The sequence below is a fragment of the Chroicocephalus ridibundus genome, chromosome 6 (genome assembly GCF_963924245.1).
Source record: "Chroicocephalus ridibundus chromosome 6, bChrRid1.1, whole genome shotgun sequence".
NCBI classification, from domain to species: domain Eukaryota; kingdom Metazoa; phylum Chordata; class Aves; order Charadriiformes; family Laridae; genus Chroicocephalus; species Chroicocephalus ridibundus.
In genome coordinates this window covers 30,651,345-30,673,240 of record NC_086289.1, presented here as the reverse complement: position 1 = coordinate 30,673,240, position 21,896 = coordinate 30,651,345, and the positions used below count along the sequence as shown (strand labels likewise).

Genomic DNA, 21,896 nt, shown 5'->3' with positions numbered 1-21,896 from the left:
TGCTCTGGGAGGGACGGGTTCAAGGAACTTCTGTTTCTGGCCTTGCCAAAAGGATGCACAAGGTCAGCACAAACAGCTGACTACTCTGCTTCATTGCTATAATAAATGTGGCAAGTAAAACAAAGCATCCGGAAAGCTGTTGCTGAGCCTTGCATGCCTGTTAACCCCTGAAATGCTTCCTGACCTGTAGCCCCAGGGAGTAATCACTTGGTGAGTGCACGGCGGGGGGGTGGGGGGTGGGGTGTCTTAGGAACAAAGCCTGGAAACGCATAGAAAATGACTGGGTTTTCAGCCCATTTTGAAGACTCAGAGAGCAATCTTGTGTTCCTAAAAGCAGCGGGGGCAGGAGGGGTGTGTCTTGGTCCCCCTCTCCCAGCTGAGCTAGGTATGATGGGACAGTACAGAGTGAAGATTTAGGAACAAAGTGAGAATGTGCTGTGTTTTACAGGAAAGGTATTTACTCATTCCTGAACAGAAAGAAAGAGAATTTGAAGGATTATTTTGTGATGTTTTGGTATCCTTCTCTTTGCTCCATCGGAGATCCAGCCAGCCTGCCTTGTGTTGAAGCATTGAAAATGGATGGAAATAGGCCAGAAGGAAATAAAAGAAGCTCACAATGTGAAGACAAGGAGTAGTGCCTTGGAAAGGACGGAGCATAGCAGCTGATAAAGGTGAGTGAAAGAGGAGATTCTTTACAGAAATGGGCCACCATGGATGGGGGGGCAAGACTCCTCTGGCCTCATCTGTCCTCAACATTCCCCAATGCACCCTGGGTCACACTTGGCAGCTTGGAGGGTCCTGGATGCCTGGGTCCTCAAGGCAGGGTTTCCCTGCTGGGGAAGGATGGGACAGGATGCTCAGCAGCAGCAGCCTTGGGACCCTGCCAGTGCCCTCGGGTGAGCCCCTGTGTCAGGCCAAGTGCAAGGGCATGATGCTGCCTTCACACCTGTGGGCAGTGAGGGGGCACCATACTGGCTGCAGCCTCCTGTAAGGTGGGGATCCCCCGTGGGGCACAGTAGCATGGTGGCACAGGTGGGCATACATAGGTGGGCAGCTGTGAGCCCACGAGTGCCTGTGCCAGGCATGGGAAGGAGGAGGCCATGGCTGGGAGTGTAGCTGCCAGGGCCATGCGGCTTGTGGGAGGGCAACCAAGGCCACAGCTGCAAACACCCAGATGTGCGTGCTGATAGGGCCTTTTTTTAAAGTCACTTTGGTTCAACTAAGACTTGTTTTAGTAAGCGGAAACAGGTTCTGCAAAATGACTTGCAATAGAAAATTGTTCTAAATTGTGTAGCATACTGTTTTTTCCATTTCTTCCTACTCAGCTCAAACACTCTCACTGTTTTCAATCCATTGGGACGTCCCTGTTCCCAGTCCATGCCTAAACAACTGATGCATTCTGGGTTTTAGGTTTGTTTGGTTTTTTTTTCCCCCGATTGCTCTGGATTACCAGAAGCAATAGGTGTTTCCTACTGGTGATTTCACATTTACTTGAGGGTAGAAATTGAACGCATCCAGGGTGGCTTGGCCCAGGCGCCAGTTCCTTTGTATACCGTTTATAATTTTCCTTTTTCCCTTATCATTTCTATTCCTCCCCCTCTGCTCCTCTTCTTCCTGCCCCTCTTTGCCTCCCCTCCCTGTCCTTCCCTGGCGGCATTGCAGGCTCTGCACAGGCCCAGTTTCTCTAATCAGATGAAGCTGCAGGATTATCTCTCTCATGCCCTCACCGGCTCCATTTTATTTCCTCCCCAGCCAAGGGGGGAGGCAGGAAGGGGCGTCACGTCTAGGCAGATGAAACCCCATCTCCCAGTCTCCCGCCTTTGATGCTCTCTAACAATCCCTCCTCCTTCCCGTTATCATATGCTCACCTTAGTGTCAACAGCATCAGGCGGATCAAGGAGCCCCGTTTCTAAAGGAAATCTGAACTCTTTTGGCTTTCATTCTCCTCGATTTCTGAGCATCTATTTTAAATACCCTCCAAGTAACTTGGACAGGGAAGCTGGATGTGCAATCTCTGAACAGGGGGAAGGTAAGGACCACGGGAGTCATGCACTGCCCGTTCTCTCGTCTCCTGTAAGGACACCGAGTCCTCTCCATTTTGCCAGCAGGTCTTTGAGAGTAACAAAGCAGATGAGGGGAAGGGAGAGGAGCTGCACAGAGACAGACCCAGGCTTCTGTAAGTGCTGTGTTGGCAGCAGGGGGTGGATAGCTAGCTGGACTGAAAAGCCCCGGAAAATGGAGTTTTCTCTTTTACTAAAATGATGGGAACTCTGGCTCTGCACTTTAATTGAATTTAATGTAGTTCTGCAGAAGGTGGGTTTTTTTGTGCTGGTGTCTTTCACTTAGATGTGTATTTGTCTTTCAGCAAGCGTTTCTAGAATATACTTGTCACTGTTTCTCTGGGGGAGAAAAACCCCCATAATCCCATTCATCTTATTCCTTTGCACATATGCAAGTTTATGAAGATGCTTTTTGATTAACTTTTGTGTGTATGTTGAGGTTTTGATACTAAAAAAAAAGAAAAGAATAAGTTGTATTGCTTTAAATTGTTACTTTTTAGTACTAATCTGCCAGAGAATGGTTTCCCTTGTTTTTTCCACCATGTGTACCGCATGTTTTTTAATTTCCTGAGAAGTTAATATCCAACACAAGAGAAAAACTGAGGAATATTTCAGTGCCTTTTGCATATCAGCTTTGTTTTACACTCTTTTTTTCTAGATAAATGATCAATAAGTACTTAGAATGACAGATAAAATTTTCTTTTAAACAAAAACATGTCTTTTCCAAAGTCAAAGGTTTGATTTGTTTTGACTTTTTATTGTCACTAGAGTAAATGTTTTAAATCAGAAATCACAGTAGAAGAGTGTTTTGTGCATATGTTGTAGTTTAAAACCTCCTGTAATTAAGAATTTGTGCTGATGCACGAATTTGTGTTTAGAGAGCTGTAAGCATGAAAGGTGACTGGAAAGATAACCATTGGATAAATATATTTTGTAGGATGTTGAGCTTGCGCATAAATAAGATGGACCATATCAAGATCAAAATCTACCTCTTTTCCAGTGACTCATGCTTCAAAGCAATCATGTGATACAAAAATATCGATGATTTCCTTGCACCAAGATGTTGATTAAAGCTTGCAAACAGTTGTTTGCATGTTTAAGGTTAAGCATATGTCTGAATGTTTGCGGGACCTAGATCGCAGTAAGATCTGAGTACAAAGCCCTCTGCATGGAGTCTTTGTGTAAAAGAATTAAGCTTGGGGAAGGTTTCATTTATGAGGGTGGATTAGATGAGGGCTTCATGTTTTCATGTCATGGCTCAGTTACTCTGTAAAACACCCTTTTCTGATTGTAGGGTTTTGTTGTTGTTTACCATCCAGACATTTTATCTTAGCTGTACTCTAGAGAAAGCTGCAGCTACAGTTTAGTTTATCTGACTATTATCTAGGGCTGCATGAACAGCAAAAGCAATAAACTGCATATAGCCTTCTGATGTCTGAGATGGTTTATAATACCAAATGTGGTGATTCCCCATTAGATAACCATACCAAATCCACATTTTTCCTTCCATAGTAAAATATACATATTCAAAATAAACTTGAAAAATAAGAGTGTATGAGGGAGGGTGGAACAGACAAAAAATGTTATTGATGATCATTATATTTCTGTATTTTAATTTTCTTTCTATTAAGGGCAATGACAAAGGGTAAATTGGAGGTAGCTTCAAAACACTCCAGCTGAGCAGAGGTGTTTGCTGGACCAGTGAGATAATGTTACACCTGTCTGCAGGCTGGTTAGTTCTGTGCGGAATATCAGCAAAATGCTCTTCCTTCTTCAGCAACTCTTCTGGAGATTAAAGAGGCTGAATTCTCCATTCCTTTCCCCTATAATTAATGTTTTAAAATGAGGATGGAGTGTACTTGACTGGTATTTGGATATTGCAAGTGGTTATACAATTTGCAAAGGAATGCAGCCTAGGAAAGATACTTTCAAATGCTCGGGAAACTGACAGAGTGCTGTTAATGGAATTTATTAATTTTTTGTGTTCTATAAGTATTTTTCTCAATGAATCAGAAAAAATAAAAATCCTATTTTTGTTGCCATATTTCATAGTTTTATTGTTGCAAGTGACCCTTACGTCATTGGGCAATGCTCTTGCTTCCTAACAGAGCCAAAAGTTTGTATCTTTGGCAGATGTATGTGATATTATGATATATTATTGCTTGTAGTCCCAAACCATTCTGGCCCAAGGACAACAGTATAGTATGAATCATAGGCTGCAAATCATCTTACACTTTACTTTCCTACTTTTCTTGTCAGCCTTGCACTCTTTTTTTTTTCTCTCTCTTTTTTTTTTTTCCCCTTTGTGACCATGAGCAGCACCATCGGGTTTGTGGGCACTGGCCTTTTGGTAAATTCTTGCCGTTTCATTGAAAGTAATTAGAGTTTTTTAACTGGTGTAAACTGTAAAGCTGCATGCATACACAGCATCATATGTGAAAACACTTCTCTTTGAGCTGTTAAAATTCTGGAAGATCTGAATTATCCAAACTCTTAATAGTCTATTTTTATATCAGGGTGGGGTGGGGGGTGTTTCAGTGGCGAGAGAGAGCACTTTTCTATAAAAGCAAAAAGAGGGGGACAATGAAAATAAATGTTGGAGTACCATCGTCAGGAATATCTGCATGAAGGATACAATGAGAAGGCAGTGGACTGAGACACACTAAATGAGCCATTCTCTGCTTAAGATAATTTTATGCAATATTTTTAATGGCTGCATTATAACTACTGAATTAATCTAAATCTATGCAGCTGATAGTTCATATGTATGTTAAGAACTGTCCTTTAGGAGTAGCCTCTGATTCTTTAGTGGATGGTGGGGAAGAAGGTGGTCTCTTTCCTTTACAAAAGCTGTCAAAGTTCTTCAGAATAAACTTCCACTCTGAGAAATTATCTTTAGCAGCAGGAACCACAAAAAATCACTTTGGAGCTGCTTAAGTGTATATACACTCAGACCGTGGGAATAGGAACAGGCTAACTAAATGAAGTTGACATCAGCCAGGTCTTTGCTAGCATGGTGTTGAGTGTGAGTGTTAAGCACGTGAGCTATATTCAAGCGTCATTCTGTGCCAAAAAAGTATCATAAGCAAGAGCACCTTTAAACTGGCCTGTCCCTCTGTGTGTCTTTAAAGTAGTATGTCTTCCAAAATTATGGCTTAACTCTTACACAGTATGGATTTAATATAAAACAGAGAAAGGAGCAAGAGTATTTCTCCATCTGCAGAATAGTTGCTAGTTAAGCTTTAGCAAGGGCACACCTGAGTGTGTAAATGAAGGTTAATGAGATTGAGCGGTTGTAAGACCTTCATTTGACTTGGAGAGCTTTACCGTAGGCAACAGTGCGTAAGACTGACAGAACCCAGTTCATCTGTGCTGAAATGAAAGATCTAACTTCTTTTTCAGCTCAAACTAAGCAAACCTGACATTGGAATTGGAGAGGTGATGAATGCACAAAGCCACCCTAACTCTTCTAAACTGGATTTTTTTTTTTTAGACTTAAAATTATTTTATTGCTTTCTGCAGAGAATCTGCTGGGAAAGTTTGGTGTTTGTGACTCAACAGGGTGGATAAATACTTCTTGAAATGTTGTAAAGGAAAAAGATATATCTTGTTTTAGCATTTTTATGTGGTTCTGAATAGCCTCTAAACTGTGGAAGGGGTGGAGTCCTTTTGTTGATTTAGTAACAAGAAAGGTGCTAACAGATCAGAAAGAAACTTCTGGAGTTCATCGCCTCTTTCATATGCAGCACGTTGTCTGTAGAATACAGGGATCACTTTTGCGGTTCCTTTCAAAAGTCATTCCTGTTTTACCTCATTTCAGTAAAAGCTACAGGTTCCATTAATCAAACAAAGGATTTAATATTGCAAAATGGTTGCACATTCCTGCTTGAGTCTCAGGATGAGAAACTATATGAAAACTTCTCATTGGCAATGACAGATGAAAGCACAAAATTATGAAAACAATAAAAAAAAAATCATTGAATCATTCCGTTTGGGAGGGACCTTGGGAACTTATCTGTTCCAACCTCCTGCTCAAAGCAGCAACAGCTATAAGGTCAGATCAGATTTCTTAGGGTTATCATAGAATGTGTTGGGTTGGAAGGGACCTCTAAAGGTCATCTAGTCCAACCCCCCTGCAGTAAGCATTTGTCCATTTGGGTTTGGATATGTTCAAACCAGTGCTTGAAAAGCAAAGAATTCCTGTAACAGAGACTTAATTCTTTATAATCAGTATCCTGCTGCTAGAAGTTAACAGCAGATGCTTAAAGAGTTATCCTCTGGCTGTCCGTGTCGTACAGGTGGGATCTTCCTCTACCCTGGTGATGGCAGGAACCTGCATTGCCTTGTAGCTCACAAGTTGTTCCAAATTTATACCTCAATATTTTGTGTTTCTGACATCATTAAATGTTAATAAAGAAGTAGAGACTTCTGTAACTCATTTTGTGGTTGAGATTAACCAAGAAAAGGGGAAACTTGCTTGTTTACATAAAGCAGGATGTAAACATAAGTTCTTGAGGAAGTTCTTTGTGTACTTAGATTTGACAAAACATTTGCAAGCTTTAGTCTTGCTGCTTTACTGTGTCTTGTTTTTTCTCTCCTTAAGCTTTTGATAGTATCTTGTCAGCATGGACTCTCCTGTAACCAAGCTCTAATGTTTTTCTTCTCTCAGTCCTGATGTTCCCTTTCATCCCTTTCAGATGTTTTCTGAAAACTACAGATAATAGTTGCCAACATAGGTCTGATTAGACCACAGAGTAACTGGGAGAGTTGCTTTTTTGAGAAAGAGACACACACTTGGACATAATAACCATTATTTATGGCAAAATATCAAGTTTGAAAAGGAAACCTATTCTTCCTAGTCCCTCCCATATTCTTTGTTTATATAGTTTCAAAGCTAGCTTATACTACAGTCAGACAAAGGCAACTTCTAGCAACCCTATGAAACACGATTAGATGGCCTTCTTTTTAGTCCTTTTCAATTATATGTGTGTAGCACCACTTATCCTTCTGGACAGAGGTTGCCAGTTCTTTTTCAGCTTAAAGAAATATAAAAGACAGCTTGCAGTGAGAACCAAAGACTTAAATTTGTCACAGAATCTCTCTGCCAGGGAGATTTTCCTGAAAAGTTCATCCCAGTAAATAAAAGCTTCTAAGTGAATCAGGACAACATGGTCTGCAGTTGTGACAGCTCTGCTTATAAAGGTATAATGAATCTATTTATGATAAATCATTGCTACTTAATATACCATGCATATATAATATACATCTTGTTAGCGTGTGTATTGTATCATATGATATACATATGACACCTAATTTGAGAAATTCTATTAATGCTAGTTTTAGGTATTTGGAATCCTTAAGATTACTCATCCTCACCTGATGCTGGGAAGCTGGAGGAGGGGGTGCTTTAACCAGATGCTTCTGAGGCATGGATAGTGTCTGAAATTTACTGGTATGATGTGTTTTCTGCAAGCGCAACAAGTATTTCATGTAAAGATGCTCTATTTATTTCTTTTAAATGAAATATTACAAAAGAAGGGCCAGAATACAGTCTTCTCAGTGTCTTACATTTAATATCTTTCATTTGGGGATTTCAGAATGCTCTGCAATCATGAATTAAGCCTTTAAATACCTACACCAGGGGCTTCTGCATCTAATCCCTGAGTCACAGATGAGTAAACTGAGTCACAAAGTGAATGACTTGCTCAAGGTCATACTGTATGTCAGTGAGCGCAGACAGAATTAGTAGGGAATTGTTTCCTCTTTCTAATTACTGACCAATTGTTTTTTATAATCTAGAAGTCAGTCTACAATCCAAAAGTCAGTCTTCTTCCTACCACTGCTGAGAGCAAATTCTGGAGGTAGATGGAATGCCTTTTTGAATCTTTCTCTTCTCCAATGTTTTGTGTACAGTTCATAACACTGTCATTTAAGTAAAGAATTAAAGGGTGTTTTTAGCCCTTCTGTAGTGTTCAATCACAGGGAAAAATAAGGGAACAAGAAATGAGGGTAAACTACTAGGTCTTGATAGATAAGTTGCCAGGTTTTTTTAGACAGGAAAGAGATTTCACTGTTACATACAGCAGAACAATGAACCATCTTTGATTGTTTTGGTGGAGTGTCTTTTGATCTGTAAATATTGTTTTCCTTTATCCAAACATACATGTTTGGAGAGCTTCTGATTACTGTTACTTTTGTTTGTCACCATCTGTAGGAATTGCCATCCTTCTGTTAAGGATGACATGTGAACATGAAAGCTGCTGTACTTGTGGCTATATCTAGTCAGTACTTTTAAGGCAGATTTGAGCTTGCTGAGTTCATACCTTCCCTCTAACTGTTGCTCTTAAGCTTTCAAGCAAACAGCAAAAATGATGCTTTGAGTATTTCCTACTAAAACACATGAATTTACAAGTAGATATTTTAGCCACTTAGTTCGGGTGGAGTTTGTTGGATGTGCAAACTGCTGGCCTCTTGTAAGAAGATTGCATTAATATGTAGCTGTATTCCCTTGAAAGCAGGCCATAAGCAGGCTTTTGATTTTCTGTATGATTTTTAAGGTCATGATGCTTCTCAGGCAACTGTGATTCCCCCAGTTTGCAGGCTTGGGCCTCTGATGGGTAGAGGCTTGCTGAGCAAGCTATGGCCATGTGTTTTTGCAGAATTCCAGATCAATGGGTTTGCTGTGGGGGTAGTCTGTTCAGGACTGAAGAGAGGACCCAGAGAGGGAGCTCTGAGGAGGATGAGCCGTTCAATACCAGACTGACCCTGTCCCCTCCAAATTGGTACGTGTGACAGAATAGGATTTGATCCTCTGCCATGAAGAGGAAAAGGTTCACCTAGTGTCTGTCTCTGAAATAAATCCAAATGTAGATAGGTCACTGCAAATTTCATGCATGAACGATAAATTCCTAAAGAAATTAGGAAACGTTTTTCTCACAAGACTTTTGCGCTGCCAGTGGATATCAGTAGCTAGCAATTCTTAACAGCATAAATCTGGCAGCTGAATTAACAGTTTCATTTTGCATAATTCTGTTCTGCTTAAACCAGAAAGGCAATTTTATTAATGTACCACTTCTGTAGGCACACACTGTTCACTCTTAGCCTGATTCTAGGTCAGGGTTGCCTGCTGTCGTGATATTTGATGGTGGGGTTTTTTTTTAAAGCCCCAGCTGCTGAAAACAGCTGATTACATGACCATATCAGCATATTTCATTTGTAATTAAAAAGTTTTAAGTCTTCTGACTGAGGAGACAAGCTTTAAAGAGGTGAGCTGTCAAATACTAACAGTGAGCATGAAATATGACTGTACAATATCTCCTTTTTTAGCTCTGTCATGTAGGGCAGCTTGTACACTGAGGTAGGTCTATATGCATATGGAGACATGGTGGGAATAATGTTTTGCGTATAAATTTCTTCTATAAAAAGATCAAAATCCTAAGAGATCTTCGAAGTTGTTTCTGGGACAGATGATTAAATAAGGAAGGGTGGTGAAGAGGACGTGTAGTTGCACAGTGCATCATGTGGTGGTGTCAGGACTACATCCCAACACATGCCTCCCTTGTGATAGAGTGCACCCCTCTCTGGTTTCCAAATAATTTATTCACAGCCCTTTATGAATTCTCTTTCCTGGGAATTCTGTTAAAGTTGTCATTAAAATACTGTCCTTTGGTTCATCCTTCTCAGGCTCTTCTCCCACGGCACTCTCATTTTATCCTTTTTCATTTTAGAATTCAGAGTTACCAGCTCTTCTCTCCTGGCTCAGACTCTACCAGGGCTGTGGGCTGCTCCTGCTGTTTCTTAAAAGTGAATGCTCATCCTCTTGCATGACTTTTCCTATGCTATTGAATAATTGCGGATATGAAGGCCTTGTCATTCTGCTTTGAGAAGATGAATGTATTGGCAGATGTTTGAAACTATTCACTTTCTGATATGGCAACTATTTTATGACCCTGTGAGATCACCAGTAACCAGGCTGTCCATGGTAACTTCAGCGTTAGGGGGAAGAGATCTCTGCTTGGGTCCTAAGTAAGAAGATACCTGAGGTTCATTAATACTCAGTGAAAAGGGCACTCTTTCCTTTTCATCTTGCAGAACTCCAGTCAATGCAGAGAGATGTCTGTCCAGCATGCTCAGCTTCAGATGGGGAAAAGACAAAGTCAGGGCTGGAGTTATCAAGCCAAGCCTGATAGGCAAAGTGGTAATTAACAGAAATGAAAGAAAAGCTGTGACTGGTCAGGTTATATATATGTAAAACACACACAATCCATGCTTTTGCTGTGCTGAGCACTGAGTGTCATAACCCTTCTGCTCTTGTGTTTTCTAGCCTGTCAAATGTACTCCTCTTCCTACAAGTGAATTATGGTGATCACGTGCACCACTAGCCGGTGCTTCTGGTGTGGCGGAACTGAAAAAATGATCCCATTCATTGGCATACCCCGTATGCACTTGTCTGTTGCGTGCATCTGATGGAATTTGTAGATGCCCAGATCAGTCTGTCCTGTAGATCTGTCTGATACTTGTAAATATTTACAAGAGGGCATTAGCAGATTGAACTGAACAAGGCATAGTTAATTTATAATGCTATTGCAAAATGGGAAGCCTAAAGGAAGATGATGGATTAAAGGTTAAGTAATTGGGGTCTCAACCTGATTCTGTATTAATCTAGTTGCATTGATATAGTTGTATTTACAGAATTTAGAGAAAGTCCTTGAAGTTCCCTGATGAGTGATACCTCTTCCCTTATTTTAACTCCTCTATTTCGTCCTTTCCCTTACACAAAATAAAATCACAATTAAAACCATAAGAAACTAATCCCAGACACTTGAATCGCTAAGCTTTTTACCATGGCTAATCTTGTTTTGCCAATGCCTTTCAAGTGATTTGACTCCCCTCGCCCAACAGTAGATGTTAGTGATTAATGTTAATAGACTATTTCTTTCAGGGGATTGTAATTAGGGAGAGGCTGTCAGTTGTCATAATACTGGCATGTCAATCTTTGTGTAAGTGCCAAACAGATCTTTCTCATCTTGTGCAAGTTACCAGCAATTCTCAGTGTGGGCAAGCAGCAACAAATTTTTAGACGTGACCATACTCGATTCCTTTTTTAATATTGGTGGTATAAGCCTCTTTAAAATGAGTGCAGCTCTTAAAGAATTAATGTCATATTAGAAAATACTCCTTTTTGCCATTTTACCCTGGTAAACATCTATCTTGGAAGTTGAGCTGTAGATGCCAATAAAGAAGACACATTGCTTAAAATACCAGGCCTGAAGAGAACGCAGTGTGTATATGTTGCATTGCATATGGTACCCGAGGTATCTTGGCTGTTTAGGCAGAAATTTAGTTATTTCTGTGTGCACTGTCTTGTGTCCCAGGCAGGTGTCAGCAGTGTTTATGGCTAAGTGACAGTTTCCCCTTAGGCTGTAATTAAAGTTCTGCCATTTTAACCATAAACTGCTCTTGCCTTTTCAAATTTATAACCATGGTATCTGTAATAAGACTAAATAGAGTTAAGAACCTACATATAGCAGCCTTCTATTCAAGTAAATCTCATAAGTTAATTAAAATCACACTATTCTCCTTGTATAAAACATACATGTATTTGTCTTGGAATTTGGTGTTATTGCAGAAATTCTTTGTTTATCTTATGAAGCTGATTATTGTACAGATTACCAAGTGCTGATGCACAGCAGGGCCAGAATGATGCAAATGAAGGAGCGAATCCTGGGCTTGCAACCCCCTAACGCTGCTTCTCGAAAGGTGCTACTGCTCACCCCGGAGGGTCCTGGTCAGTACCTGAAATTAACAGCCATCATCGAAAAATTTTGGTATGGATCAAATCACCTAACTCTTCCAAATTCCACACTTGCATATTAATGCTCTCACCTCTGAAATTGGCTCTGATTTATCACTTATTTTGTAGTCAGATGCTGGGTTTGAAAGCATAAAATTAAATATATGAAAAAAAATTTTTTTTCTTTTTCTGATTGGATGATCTGCCAAGTGAAGAAGGGGGGCGAAACAGCCTGCAATCACTCTTACAAGTCCTGTTGATTTTTGGGTTGACCATCACAGTTATACAAAGCAAAATTAAACTATGGAAAACTTAGAGAAGTAATTCTCTGGCATTGCATGTATTTTTCTAGTAAATAGTATTAAATGAAATTCCTCTTTGTCTCATCACAAATTCTGCAATTTGTATTGTTTATGTTTTTCAGCAATGCATGCTGCATCCCAATATGTTTAGTTACTGTAGTAAGAGTACTTATGAGAGAGCATGGTCAGTGTGCTAAGTTGTGGTGCAGATTTGTGCTCCAAACAGTACTTAAAATGAAAAAAAATCCTTTCCTGGGATAAAGGATACAGCAGCTGAGTTACTTCTATGGCATTTTTGTAGTTTCTTTCTTTGCTTGTTGGAGGAAATGCAAGCATAGCTGGAATTCTTTCATTATTAGCACATCCTCTTATGTCCATATCCCATGTTAGTATCCTTGTTATGAAAACTATGATTTGTTTTGTGGATGTCTTGTTTATCATATCACTCTTGTGAAGCCGTCCACTGCAGGGAAGAAAGCAATCACTAGCAAATATATAATGCAGGAACTAAATGCAATCATACTGAAATATTATGTGGTATTATATATTACATGAAGCCTTGCTCTACATATTGACATGACAGTAAGGAATTATTCCACTTTATAACCACTGTGTTTGTTGTCAAAATTGTAAATAAAGTACATGCATGCAATATAAAAATACTGAAGAATTTTTGAATCGTAGTTAATTTACCAGTGAACATCTTTCAGTCGATAACATACATGATATTTAATATTCTGAGACTAAGTTTACTAGTGCATTAAATAGGTCGCAACTTTAATCATAAGTCATAGCAAAATACACATTTGTTACTAAAGTAGTTCAGTGGAATTAGTGAAAGCAGCCTAGATCCCCTCATAAGCTATCTGAAGCTAAGCCAAAAATAGTGGATGTTAATTCCATTTCTATCCTAATCCTTTCTCTGCTTGTCTAACAATTTTCTATATATTCATAGCAGAGTATCTGCCTCAAAGTTCATGCTTTCTTGTTTGTGTATTCAGGTGCAAATTTCCTTTGAATTTCCAAATGAAAATCTCTCAGATCAACTCAGAATCTACAGTAGGTATTTTTGAATAAAACAAACTTTCCTATAAATTATGTATTTACTTTTTAGAAAGCAAAGTTAAGCAAAGTAGTCTCCACCTCCCAACATGCGCAGAAAAGTTGTTTCAGGTCCCTAAGTACCCAGCAAGTCAGCTGTGTTTATATCCATGTTTCATGTCGGTAATCCATTCCTGATGAGCTGATTCACAAAATACAATGGCATTTGCACGACTGAAATCATCATTGAGAGGATCCATGTTTTGGTTGGTTTTGGGCTTGTTTTTTTTTGTTGTGGGTTTTGGGTTTTTTTGTTTTGTTTTTTAAAAAAAGTTTGTCACCCCATCCTGGTATAAGTGTTGGTGTAACCACCCAGATACGTCGTCTTCCTGCCCCTTCTCAGAAGTCATCAGCTGGGCGCAGTCTGCATGAGCTTCCCTGGGAAATACAGCGCCTCTGGCGTGTGTCTCTTCTGGAGGGATGTATACCTACACGTAAGATGTTTTGTGTATCCTGGGGAATCAGTGCTGGCGTTGCACGTGTGAAATGTAGAGTTTGGGAAGGTGGGTATGGGATTACATGCTATTTCCAAAGCCTTAGGAAGAAGGGCACCGCATGTGCAGGTTTGCTCTGGGTTTATGCCACTAGTAAGTTTGTGTTTCTGCAGAGGGGAGTGGTCTTCTGTTTCCTCCCTGTGCTGGTGTTAGTGATCAGTGTGACTGGATTGATGATCAGTTTAAAAAAAAAAAAAGAAAAATTAGGATCATCAGGAAGCTGATGTGGTTTGTGGCACACCTGCAGGCTCACTTATGCTACTGTGAAATGGTGTGACATTTGGCTGCAGCAGTGGTGAGGAAAGGCCAGGTCTACCAGACATTGATTTGTTCTGCAGCCATCACCCTCCATGCGGAGCTTCACGTGCACAAGTCTGGCTCAGGGCCCTCCCTCTGCCAGGTGGGCAAAATGTGCTGGTTGTGTACGGGCTCATAGGTCTTTCCAGATCAGGGAAAGGAGCACGGAATGGAGGGAGAAAGCAATAGGAGGCATATAAATGGGGAGGCGTTCAGGCTGTCTGAGAAAACATACCTTTGGATTTCAACATGATGGGAAAGTGCATTATTCTGAGGGAAGTTGATTCATCTTGTTTGAATGGAGCTTTGTTTTCTTTTTTACTGTTGTGGTTTGTTTGGGTTTTTTTTCCATCCCCTCTCCTAAAGTATCAGGTGACATGCTCTTTTACTTAACTGGTAATTGTTCCCATTGTTTGTAAGGGCCAAAAGTCATAGGATAATTGATACAGTTGTGCTAGCATGGATGTTCAAATGCTGTTGATAGTTGCTGGTTATAATGTTATGTATTTATTTGTACATGTGTAATGTATGTAGCATTGACCTGTGTTTGGTCTCGATTTCAGCTGCAGTTGGCGTCTATGGGGGTGCGGCAAAAAATAAATCTCTTCAGGGTTCGCTTTGTAGGTTTCATTGCAAACATCACCCTGGATGTTGTTTTCAGTGATGTCAATGTATTTGGACTGTTTCGTTCATCTGAACGTGTTCCTTCACATTCAGGTGATGAATCAATCTCAAATTGCATCACTTCTTCCAGTTACAGAGGTTTCTGCAGCAATGCTACATAAAGACAGCAAACAGAGGTCTTGGTATCTGTGTATATATACATATTTGAACTTTGTAAACTTTGTGAGAGAGCTCTTCAAAGTTTGCACAGCCTTATATCATCTGTAACAGGATATGTTTGACGCTTCCTTTCACCCAAGACTCAATATTTGTGACTGAGGATTTCCATTAGTAAATGTTGTTTCATCCCAGTGTGTGAGAGCGCCTTGGCAGGTGTTAATCTTTTAAAGAGATTAAATGTAAGGTCTTCACCTTGCAGACAGCTATGCTCTGGTGTTTAATCCTATTGACTCCTTTGAACTCTATGTGGCAGACTATACCCATATGTGTAAGTGGCTGCAGGATAGATAACACGCTGGAGGAGATGAGTGAAGTGTTTTAAAACTGTCACTTTCCCAGTTCCTGCTCTAAGTGTTGAGTGAGATTTTGTGAGAGCATTTGAAAAACACGCAGAAATACATTGATGGCCAGCCTGGCAAGAAGCGGTTGCTTTCGAGTGCAGCTGCACTCAGCAGTGCCTCTAAACCAGGAATCAGAAATTCCATTCCTGGAAGAAAAGATGCTTTTGTGTTGTCCTTAGATGCCACCAGCCTGTGGAGTCCCACAGGCCAGAGAGGCTGCATGACACAAAGAGCAGGCTTGGTGCGGGTGGAGTCTGCAAGGAGTTTAACTTTCAACTGAACAAGTAGGTATGAAGGAGGGGAAAACTGCCTTTTCTCTGCATACAGTCCAAATTTGCGTGAACTGTAATGCTAGAGGATATTGCTGCCAATCACAAGTCCCTACTACGCAGCCCACAATGAGAAGCTTCTCAAAGAAGTGACTGCAAATACTGTTATTTTTTAATGTCGTCTTGCTCAAATTAATTTCGTTATGGAAAATAGACAACGCAAGTGAATTTCAGGTGATGGGAAAATTGCAACCTGAACTATCGGCTTGCCAAATTTAACAATGAAAATGGAATTACAAGCGTAAGCACTGATAGCTGTCTGGATCAGCAGTAGAGCTCTTGGTTTGGGAATGGAGCAAAAGGCGTGCCCTTTATCAATTATGTTGGCAGATGACTCTGAGCCTGTAAATATCATATCAAAAAGACCACATATTAAAAGCCTCTCACTGAGAGGTTTGAATGTGAGCCCTTGCGGCCACCTCTTGGTGTTTTGAGTGAACTTTCCTGATACATTTACAGAGTGCTTTTGTCCACCATGTGTACATACCTTTCTTGTTCCACACATTCGTTTTTATTTTGGTGATACAGTTCCAAGAAATTGTGAAGGTTTCTTTAGGAGTCCTGCCAGTGAGGCAGAGTGTACAGAGTGCAGCTGCAGTAAAGTTCTCTAAAATGAGAACTTGTAGCTTCCACTATCCTTCTGCACAACAAATGACCCTGTAAGTACATGACCTGGAAGCAATGAATAAATGCTCTACATTTGTCTCTTCAACAGAATGGTTTATTTTAGGAAAGAGATATATTTATATGTATGTTTGTAGATAGATACAGATATATGAGCATATTAAAATAACTTAGTTATACAAATGTTGCAAGACCTCTGTGACACCCAGGGAATATGCGTAGTCAATCAGTGGAAGATCTGATTCAATCAGCAAAAATGGATCACTAAATCGCGTTAGATTGAAAATCTTCAATTACAACTTCTCTTAGATATGGAAGTGCTAACATAAATGCTATCAACGTATAGGATACTATACCAACCAGTAGAAACAAGTGTTTTCTAACAATAAGGGGTAACTGAGTGCACTGGAAAAAGGACAGAGGAACCACAAAACTTTGGTTAGAGAGTTTCTTGTTTTATTTTTACCCTGCTTCTGGTGCAGTGAGTATGTACCTTCCACAGCCAGTGTGAACTTCTGGATTTCCAAAGGTGACTGGCACAAGAAGCCCAAACTGTGCACTGAAGCATGTTCTCTTAACAGACCCTGTGCTGACATGCAGACTTTCCATCCAGCTCAGTGGTTCCTAGGGGAGTTTCACCTCCAGCCTTTCACTGGATCCCTCTTTGCTGCCACCTCCTATCATGCCAGTGGTAAGCACAAGCTAGAAAGCCCACTGACCCTGTCGTGGGCCAGCTGGGTATCTTTGCCCCATGCTGCCCAGCATTACTTGTTCTGGGAACACTGGCACTGACTCCACACAGGCCTGGCAGAGCTCGTTTCCGTGGGTTTCATGCCCTGTCTCCTCTGCTACAGGTGGTCACAGCAGTTCTGTCCACATCTACTGTACACTTGTGTGGACTCTGGGGAAACAGTTGACTAAAACAGTGATCTTCTTGTGAAATGAAATCCAAAGAAGCTTGTTAGGAAGGGTAGGGGGAAAAGGGAGAACTTGATCAGTTTTTGAGGCTTTGTTAATGTTTGAAAGCTCCAGCAGTGATTGGATAACTTCTGAAATTACAATGCCAGAAGACTAAAAACTGAACAGTTTTTTGTTTTGCCAATAGAGTTAATATCATTAGCTTAATGAACACCGGGGGAAAAAGCTATCTTGTTTGAAAAATACTTCTGTCTTAAGTTACATGACATCTCTGGATGTCCTACAAATGCCTCCAGTAAATTCAGGGGAGATGACACTTGGCAATGTTGAGATTGTTATTGTTAAAAGGTAGAAACCAGGAAGAATTTTCTTCCCTTTGTGTTTTATGAAATGGAAAAAAACCCGAGAATTTCAATAAATTCTGAACCTAATTCAGGGAAAATCCCATTGTGGAAACTGAAAATGGAAACTGGCCAGTCTGAGTACACACAGACTACAGCATAGTGCTTTTTAAAAAAAGTATCTGTGGACTGTGAAAAGCAAGAAGCTCAGGCAGAAGCTCAATAGAGATTATAGTTTCCGGTGCATATATTTCCTTCTTAAATTGCTTCTTTTTCTTCTTCACCATTTCTTGCAGATATCTCTTCTTTGCCATGTCAGCTGACAGCCACCAGCTCCACACTCATTCCTACCAGGATGCACTAAGTTCTACTTGTCACGGTCTCTTGAATGTCAACAGCCACCCCCTGTCAAAGAGCTCCTCGAGTCTGGCCTGTACTGGACAATCAACTTCAGAGGAAAGGCAAAGCAACAAACAGGATCTGAAGAAAAGCCACAGTAGCACCATCTGCCATACCCTGGGAAATGAGAGTGGTGCCAGGAGTATGCCAAGTCCTGGATGGTCCTCGCAGTCTGGGATGATGGGACTTGGATCAGTGGTGCAAACCATAAGCAATCAGTCAGCTGATGACAATTCACAGAGCAGAACCAAGACTACAAACAATTTTCTTATTGCTGAACAGTCCCCAGCCTCCTGGGAAGTGGGGGACGCTAAGATGTGTGTAAAGAGCAGCACTGTTGAGAATGTTTCTTCAGCCTGCATTGTACACCAGCAAAACATGCATGAAATGGAAGAACCAGGAGCTGCCCTTCAGAGAAGCCACTCAGACCTAAATTGCAGTTGCAGACAGCAGACTTATGTCACTCACATAGAAACCAGTGCTACTCACTCCAGCCTAAGCTCTTCTAGCTGCAGGCATGGTCCACCAGTGGCTAGGATGTCTTTCCAAACACAGAGATATGGATCAGAAACAAATGAAAATACATCTCACTATCAAAACCTTGTGACTCATCTTCCAGTTCTACCTAGAGACCAAAAAGTACCCACAAATAGCTTTGACAGCGGTGGTATTCCACACAACACTACTGTTTACACAGATCCTGGAACATTTCATGCTGCTGTTCTAGGACCCCACATACCTGGAAATGGTTTCTCAAACAGGACAATGTTCAGTCAAGCCACAGGGATTATTCATGGTGGTCTGACTTACGGCAATATTCCAAACTCTGCATACTCACCCATGGTGATGACAGTTCATAACAATTCTGCAGGGCCCTGTAATATAAGGCAGGAGCCTTGTATGAAAGTAGATGCCACCATCCCTGCCTATTGCCATGCTTTGCCCATACCATCTATACAACTTGTTCCACGGTTGGTATGCTCAGTTGGCGAGACGGGAAAAGAGCAGGCAGCACCTGGCTATTTTCATTCCTTTTCTACTTCAGACATTCTGACATACCCTAAGCTGGTGTCTTCAGTAAGTGAAACAGGCCTGGATGCCAAGAGAGTCCTGAAGTGCTGCAGCATCCCTGGAGAACAACTGCAACATGCTCAACACTGTGCTCAGCAGCAGAGAGCTCCTCCAGAAACAAAGGCTGCCTGTGTTGCCTTTAGTAGCCAGCAAGGTGCAGACACGGTAATGACAACTAAGGATATGTGGACTATGACCTCTATGAATGATTTAACCAAAGGACTGAAACCAGCTCTTGAGCGTAGAGATGCCGAGGTACAAACTCTTCCAATCGTGGAATGCAAATCTGTGGCAACAAGCCCAGCAGCTGCAGCAGAAGGCCACTCGCATGTGTTCCCAGAGGTGAACCTGGAGCAAGACTTGGAGGCCCCTAAATCTCCGGTACGTGAAGTGAGATGGGATGACGAAGGAATGACGTGGGAAGTGTATGGGGCGTCTGTGGATCCGGAAGTCCTTGGGTTAGCCATTCAAAAACATCTTGAGATTCAAATAGAACAATCCCAGACAGAGCCTGCTGAGCTGGCTGGGAAAAGCAGTGAGGAGCCATCTTCTGATAAAATGGGGAAAAAAAGGCCGTTCAGAACAATGATGCATTCCCTGAGATATCCGAGCTGTTGTGCTCGTTCCAGTACTGCAGTGGAGTGAGCACAGCTGTCGGACAGCTGTGCTGCTTTTAAAGTGTAAATAAATGCCAGCCGTTACGTGTTAACACAGTACATGTGGACAATACACTTCAGGATAAGTGGGAAAAGTTCAGTGACCATCAAATACACATCAACGCAAGGAAAACCCCGTGGTTGGGCCAAATAACAGAGGACATAAGGTTGTACCTACATCATGCCATCTGAATGCTCTTGACTGTATTTAATGTAGCACTGTTTTATTCCTCTGTGTTAGTTTTAAATCGTATTGTAAGGAATGAGACTTCTTTTCTAAATGATGCATCTTTTTAAAAGAATGATTTTTTTTTTCTGTATTTTAATAATTTAGGGTTACAAAACCAAGTTAGAAAATTACACTTTAATCAAAGTTCTTAGCTTTCGGTCCTACTCCCTTAAATTGTTTTGGGAGCTATTTTGCTGTTAATTTATAATAATGCTGACTATAAACCCACCTTAACAGTAGACACAACGACAAACTAGTGTAATGCTATCTGACAAAGAATTGTAACTTTTGCCACATAACTCTGTAAAGTAATTTCGATATTGCTAGTCTGAACTCTTCCCTTTGCAAGCTGATGTACAATTGGAGGATGCTCCTGCAACTTTCCAATTAGTTTGTAGTTACGATGAATTACACTCTAAATATCCAGAACTGATGTTTACCAAGTGATTGATACAAATGTACAGTATTACCAAAGATGACTCATGTAATGTGAATTACTTCTTGAATGCTTGTTTATTAGAGACATGAAACAAAAGCTGTTCAGACGAGTCTGTCACACTATCATACCCTACAAATCATGAGCAGTTTTGTTTTGCTTATATTAAAAGTCATTTCCAGTGAATTCTTTTGATGTGCATCTATCCTGAACAGTGGTTATTTTGTTGTTGCATAAACCAGAGGTGACAGTTCGCATGTAACCTTTGCTCCTCTTGTGTCCCCTGCCTGGTCTGACGTCAAGCGTCTGCTGGAAGTGAGACTTTGTGTCTTCACCAAAGTACAGCGCTGAGGCTATTTGTTCTGAGTGCCTTGGCCATATGGGCAGCTGAAAGATTTCTTTTCGCTCAAAAACAACTTGGCAAACAATATCCCAGTGAGAAACCTTTTATGATACTGTAATGCAGCCATAGTGCAGGGCCTGTTTGAAGTGAAAGGTTTGTCAAGGAAGCGGAGACTTATTTTTAGTGTCATATGTGGCCATATGTCTACCATTCTTCAGGAAACTAGGAATATGCAATATTTTTTGATGAAGAGAGAGGAGGAACGTTCATTTCTGTCTCAAAAGGAAAGCTCGCAGCGTCAGAGAACTTACTGCTGTGGAATTATCTGTTCTTTAAATGTGTGTGGTTGCGCTTTTTTTGGTTTGGTTTTTGTCCCAGCTTCCTAAAACAATATTAGCAGGCTGTCTACATAATGTTCACCTGACATGTATATGAAGAGGAGTCCCTGGTGCTTAGGACAGTTTTAAAATTTGGCTAGAAAATCCTTACGTATAGGACCTGCTAGATGGAATGTGCTGTGATGCATTAATTTAATAACATGGAGTAGTTCAAGATAAAATTTTCATCCCTGGACGAAGTGGAATTAAATAGAGCTGGGTCCTGCGAAACTCACTTTGAGTTCAGGAGGCTTCATTCAGGCCCTGGGACTTTGGCCTCAATAAAGTCCAAACTCAAAATGACTTTGACACAAAGCAAGTCTGAAATCACTGGAGTATGACGCCTTGCTCAGGATGCCTCCATAGCCGTGAGCATCCAAGTTGTGATAATGATCCTAGATGTTAAAAGTTCCTTTTATTAAAGCTTTACTAGAAGTAAAGAAGTAATGAGTAACTAAAAAAAGTCGCTTCTACTGTTATTTAGCATTTAACTAGACAATTTCTATACAGGCTTATTTTATGGGCCAGCGTTTTATAAGCAGTACCAAACATTGATTCCTTCCTTTCTTCAAATATTGCACTTGGAGAATTTTAAGCACTGTAATGGCCTAAAACTTTGTGTTGTCTGTTAGCTTGTCCTCGGGTGTGCAGGAGAATGAAAGATTTGAACAGTTAAACTAAAGCTTTAAAATAGCAACCGTACTTTGCTCCCGTGACTATCATAATCCATAATTTCAGGCTATTTGACATCTGGAATAATCTTGATTCTCCTTCCCATCCCAAGCGCTCCTCCAAAATAAACACTAGACATTAAAATAAACTCCCCCCAACTCTTGGAAGATGATAAAATAGGACCAATATCAAACTGGTCAGCAAGTGGTAGTTTGCAGAAGGGACTGGAACAATATGGCAAAGTCCCTCTAGTGCTTTGGCTGTTATACA

At 40.7% G+C, this 21,896-nt stretch overlaps 1 protein-coding gene across 3 annotated transcripts; it reads left to right on the top strand.

Annotated features, from left to right (window-relative positions):
- Positions 1-388: 388 nt before the first annotated feature.
- Positions 389-20,404, top strand: GPRIN2 (G protein regulated inducer of neurite outgrowth 2). 3 transcript variants are annotated; one of them, XM_063338636.1, is made up of 2 exons: positions 389-671; positions 17,740-20,404. In XM_063338636.1, exon 2 carries the CDS (start codon positions 17,756-17,758, stop codon positions 19,556-19,558), a length of 1,803 nt encoding a protein of 600 aa, XP_063194706.1. In that variant the 5' UTR covers positions 389-671; positions 17,740-17,755; the 3' UTR covers positions 19,559-20,404. The 3 variants fall into 3 exon arrangements, with proteins under 3 accessions (XP_063194706.1, XP_063194707.1, XP_063194708.1); XM_063338637.1 differs by lacking the exon at positions 389-671 and adding an exon at positions 1,905-2,029; XM_063338638.1 differs by lacking the exon at positions 389-671 and adding an exon at positions 2,111-2,176.
- The last annotated feature ends 1,492 nt before the right edge of the window (positions 20,405-21,896 follow it).

Bases quoted from the DNA above. Each gene is read 5' to 3' on its own strand.
- GPRIN2 (XM_063338636.1), top strand. From the start codon at position 17,756: ATGTCAGCTGACAGCCACCAGCTCCACACTCATTCCTACCAGGATGCA.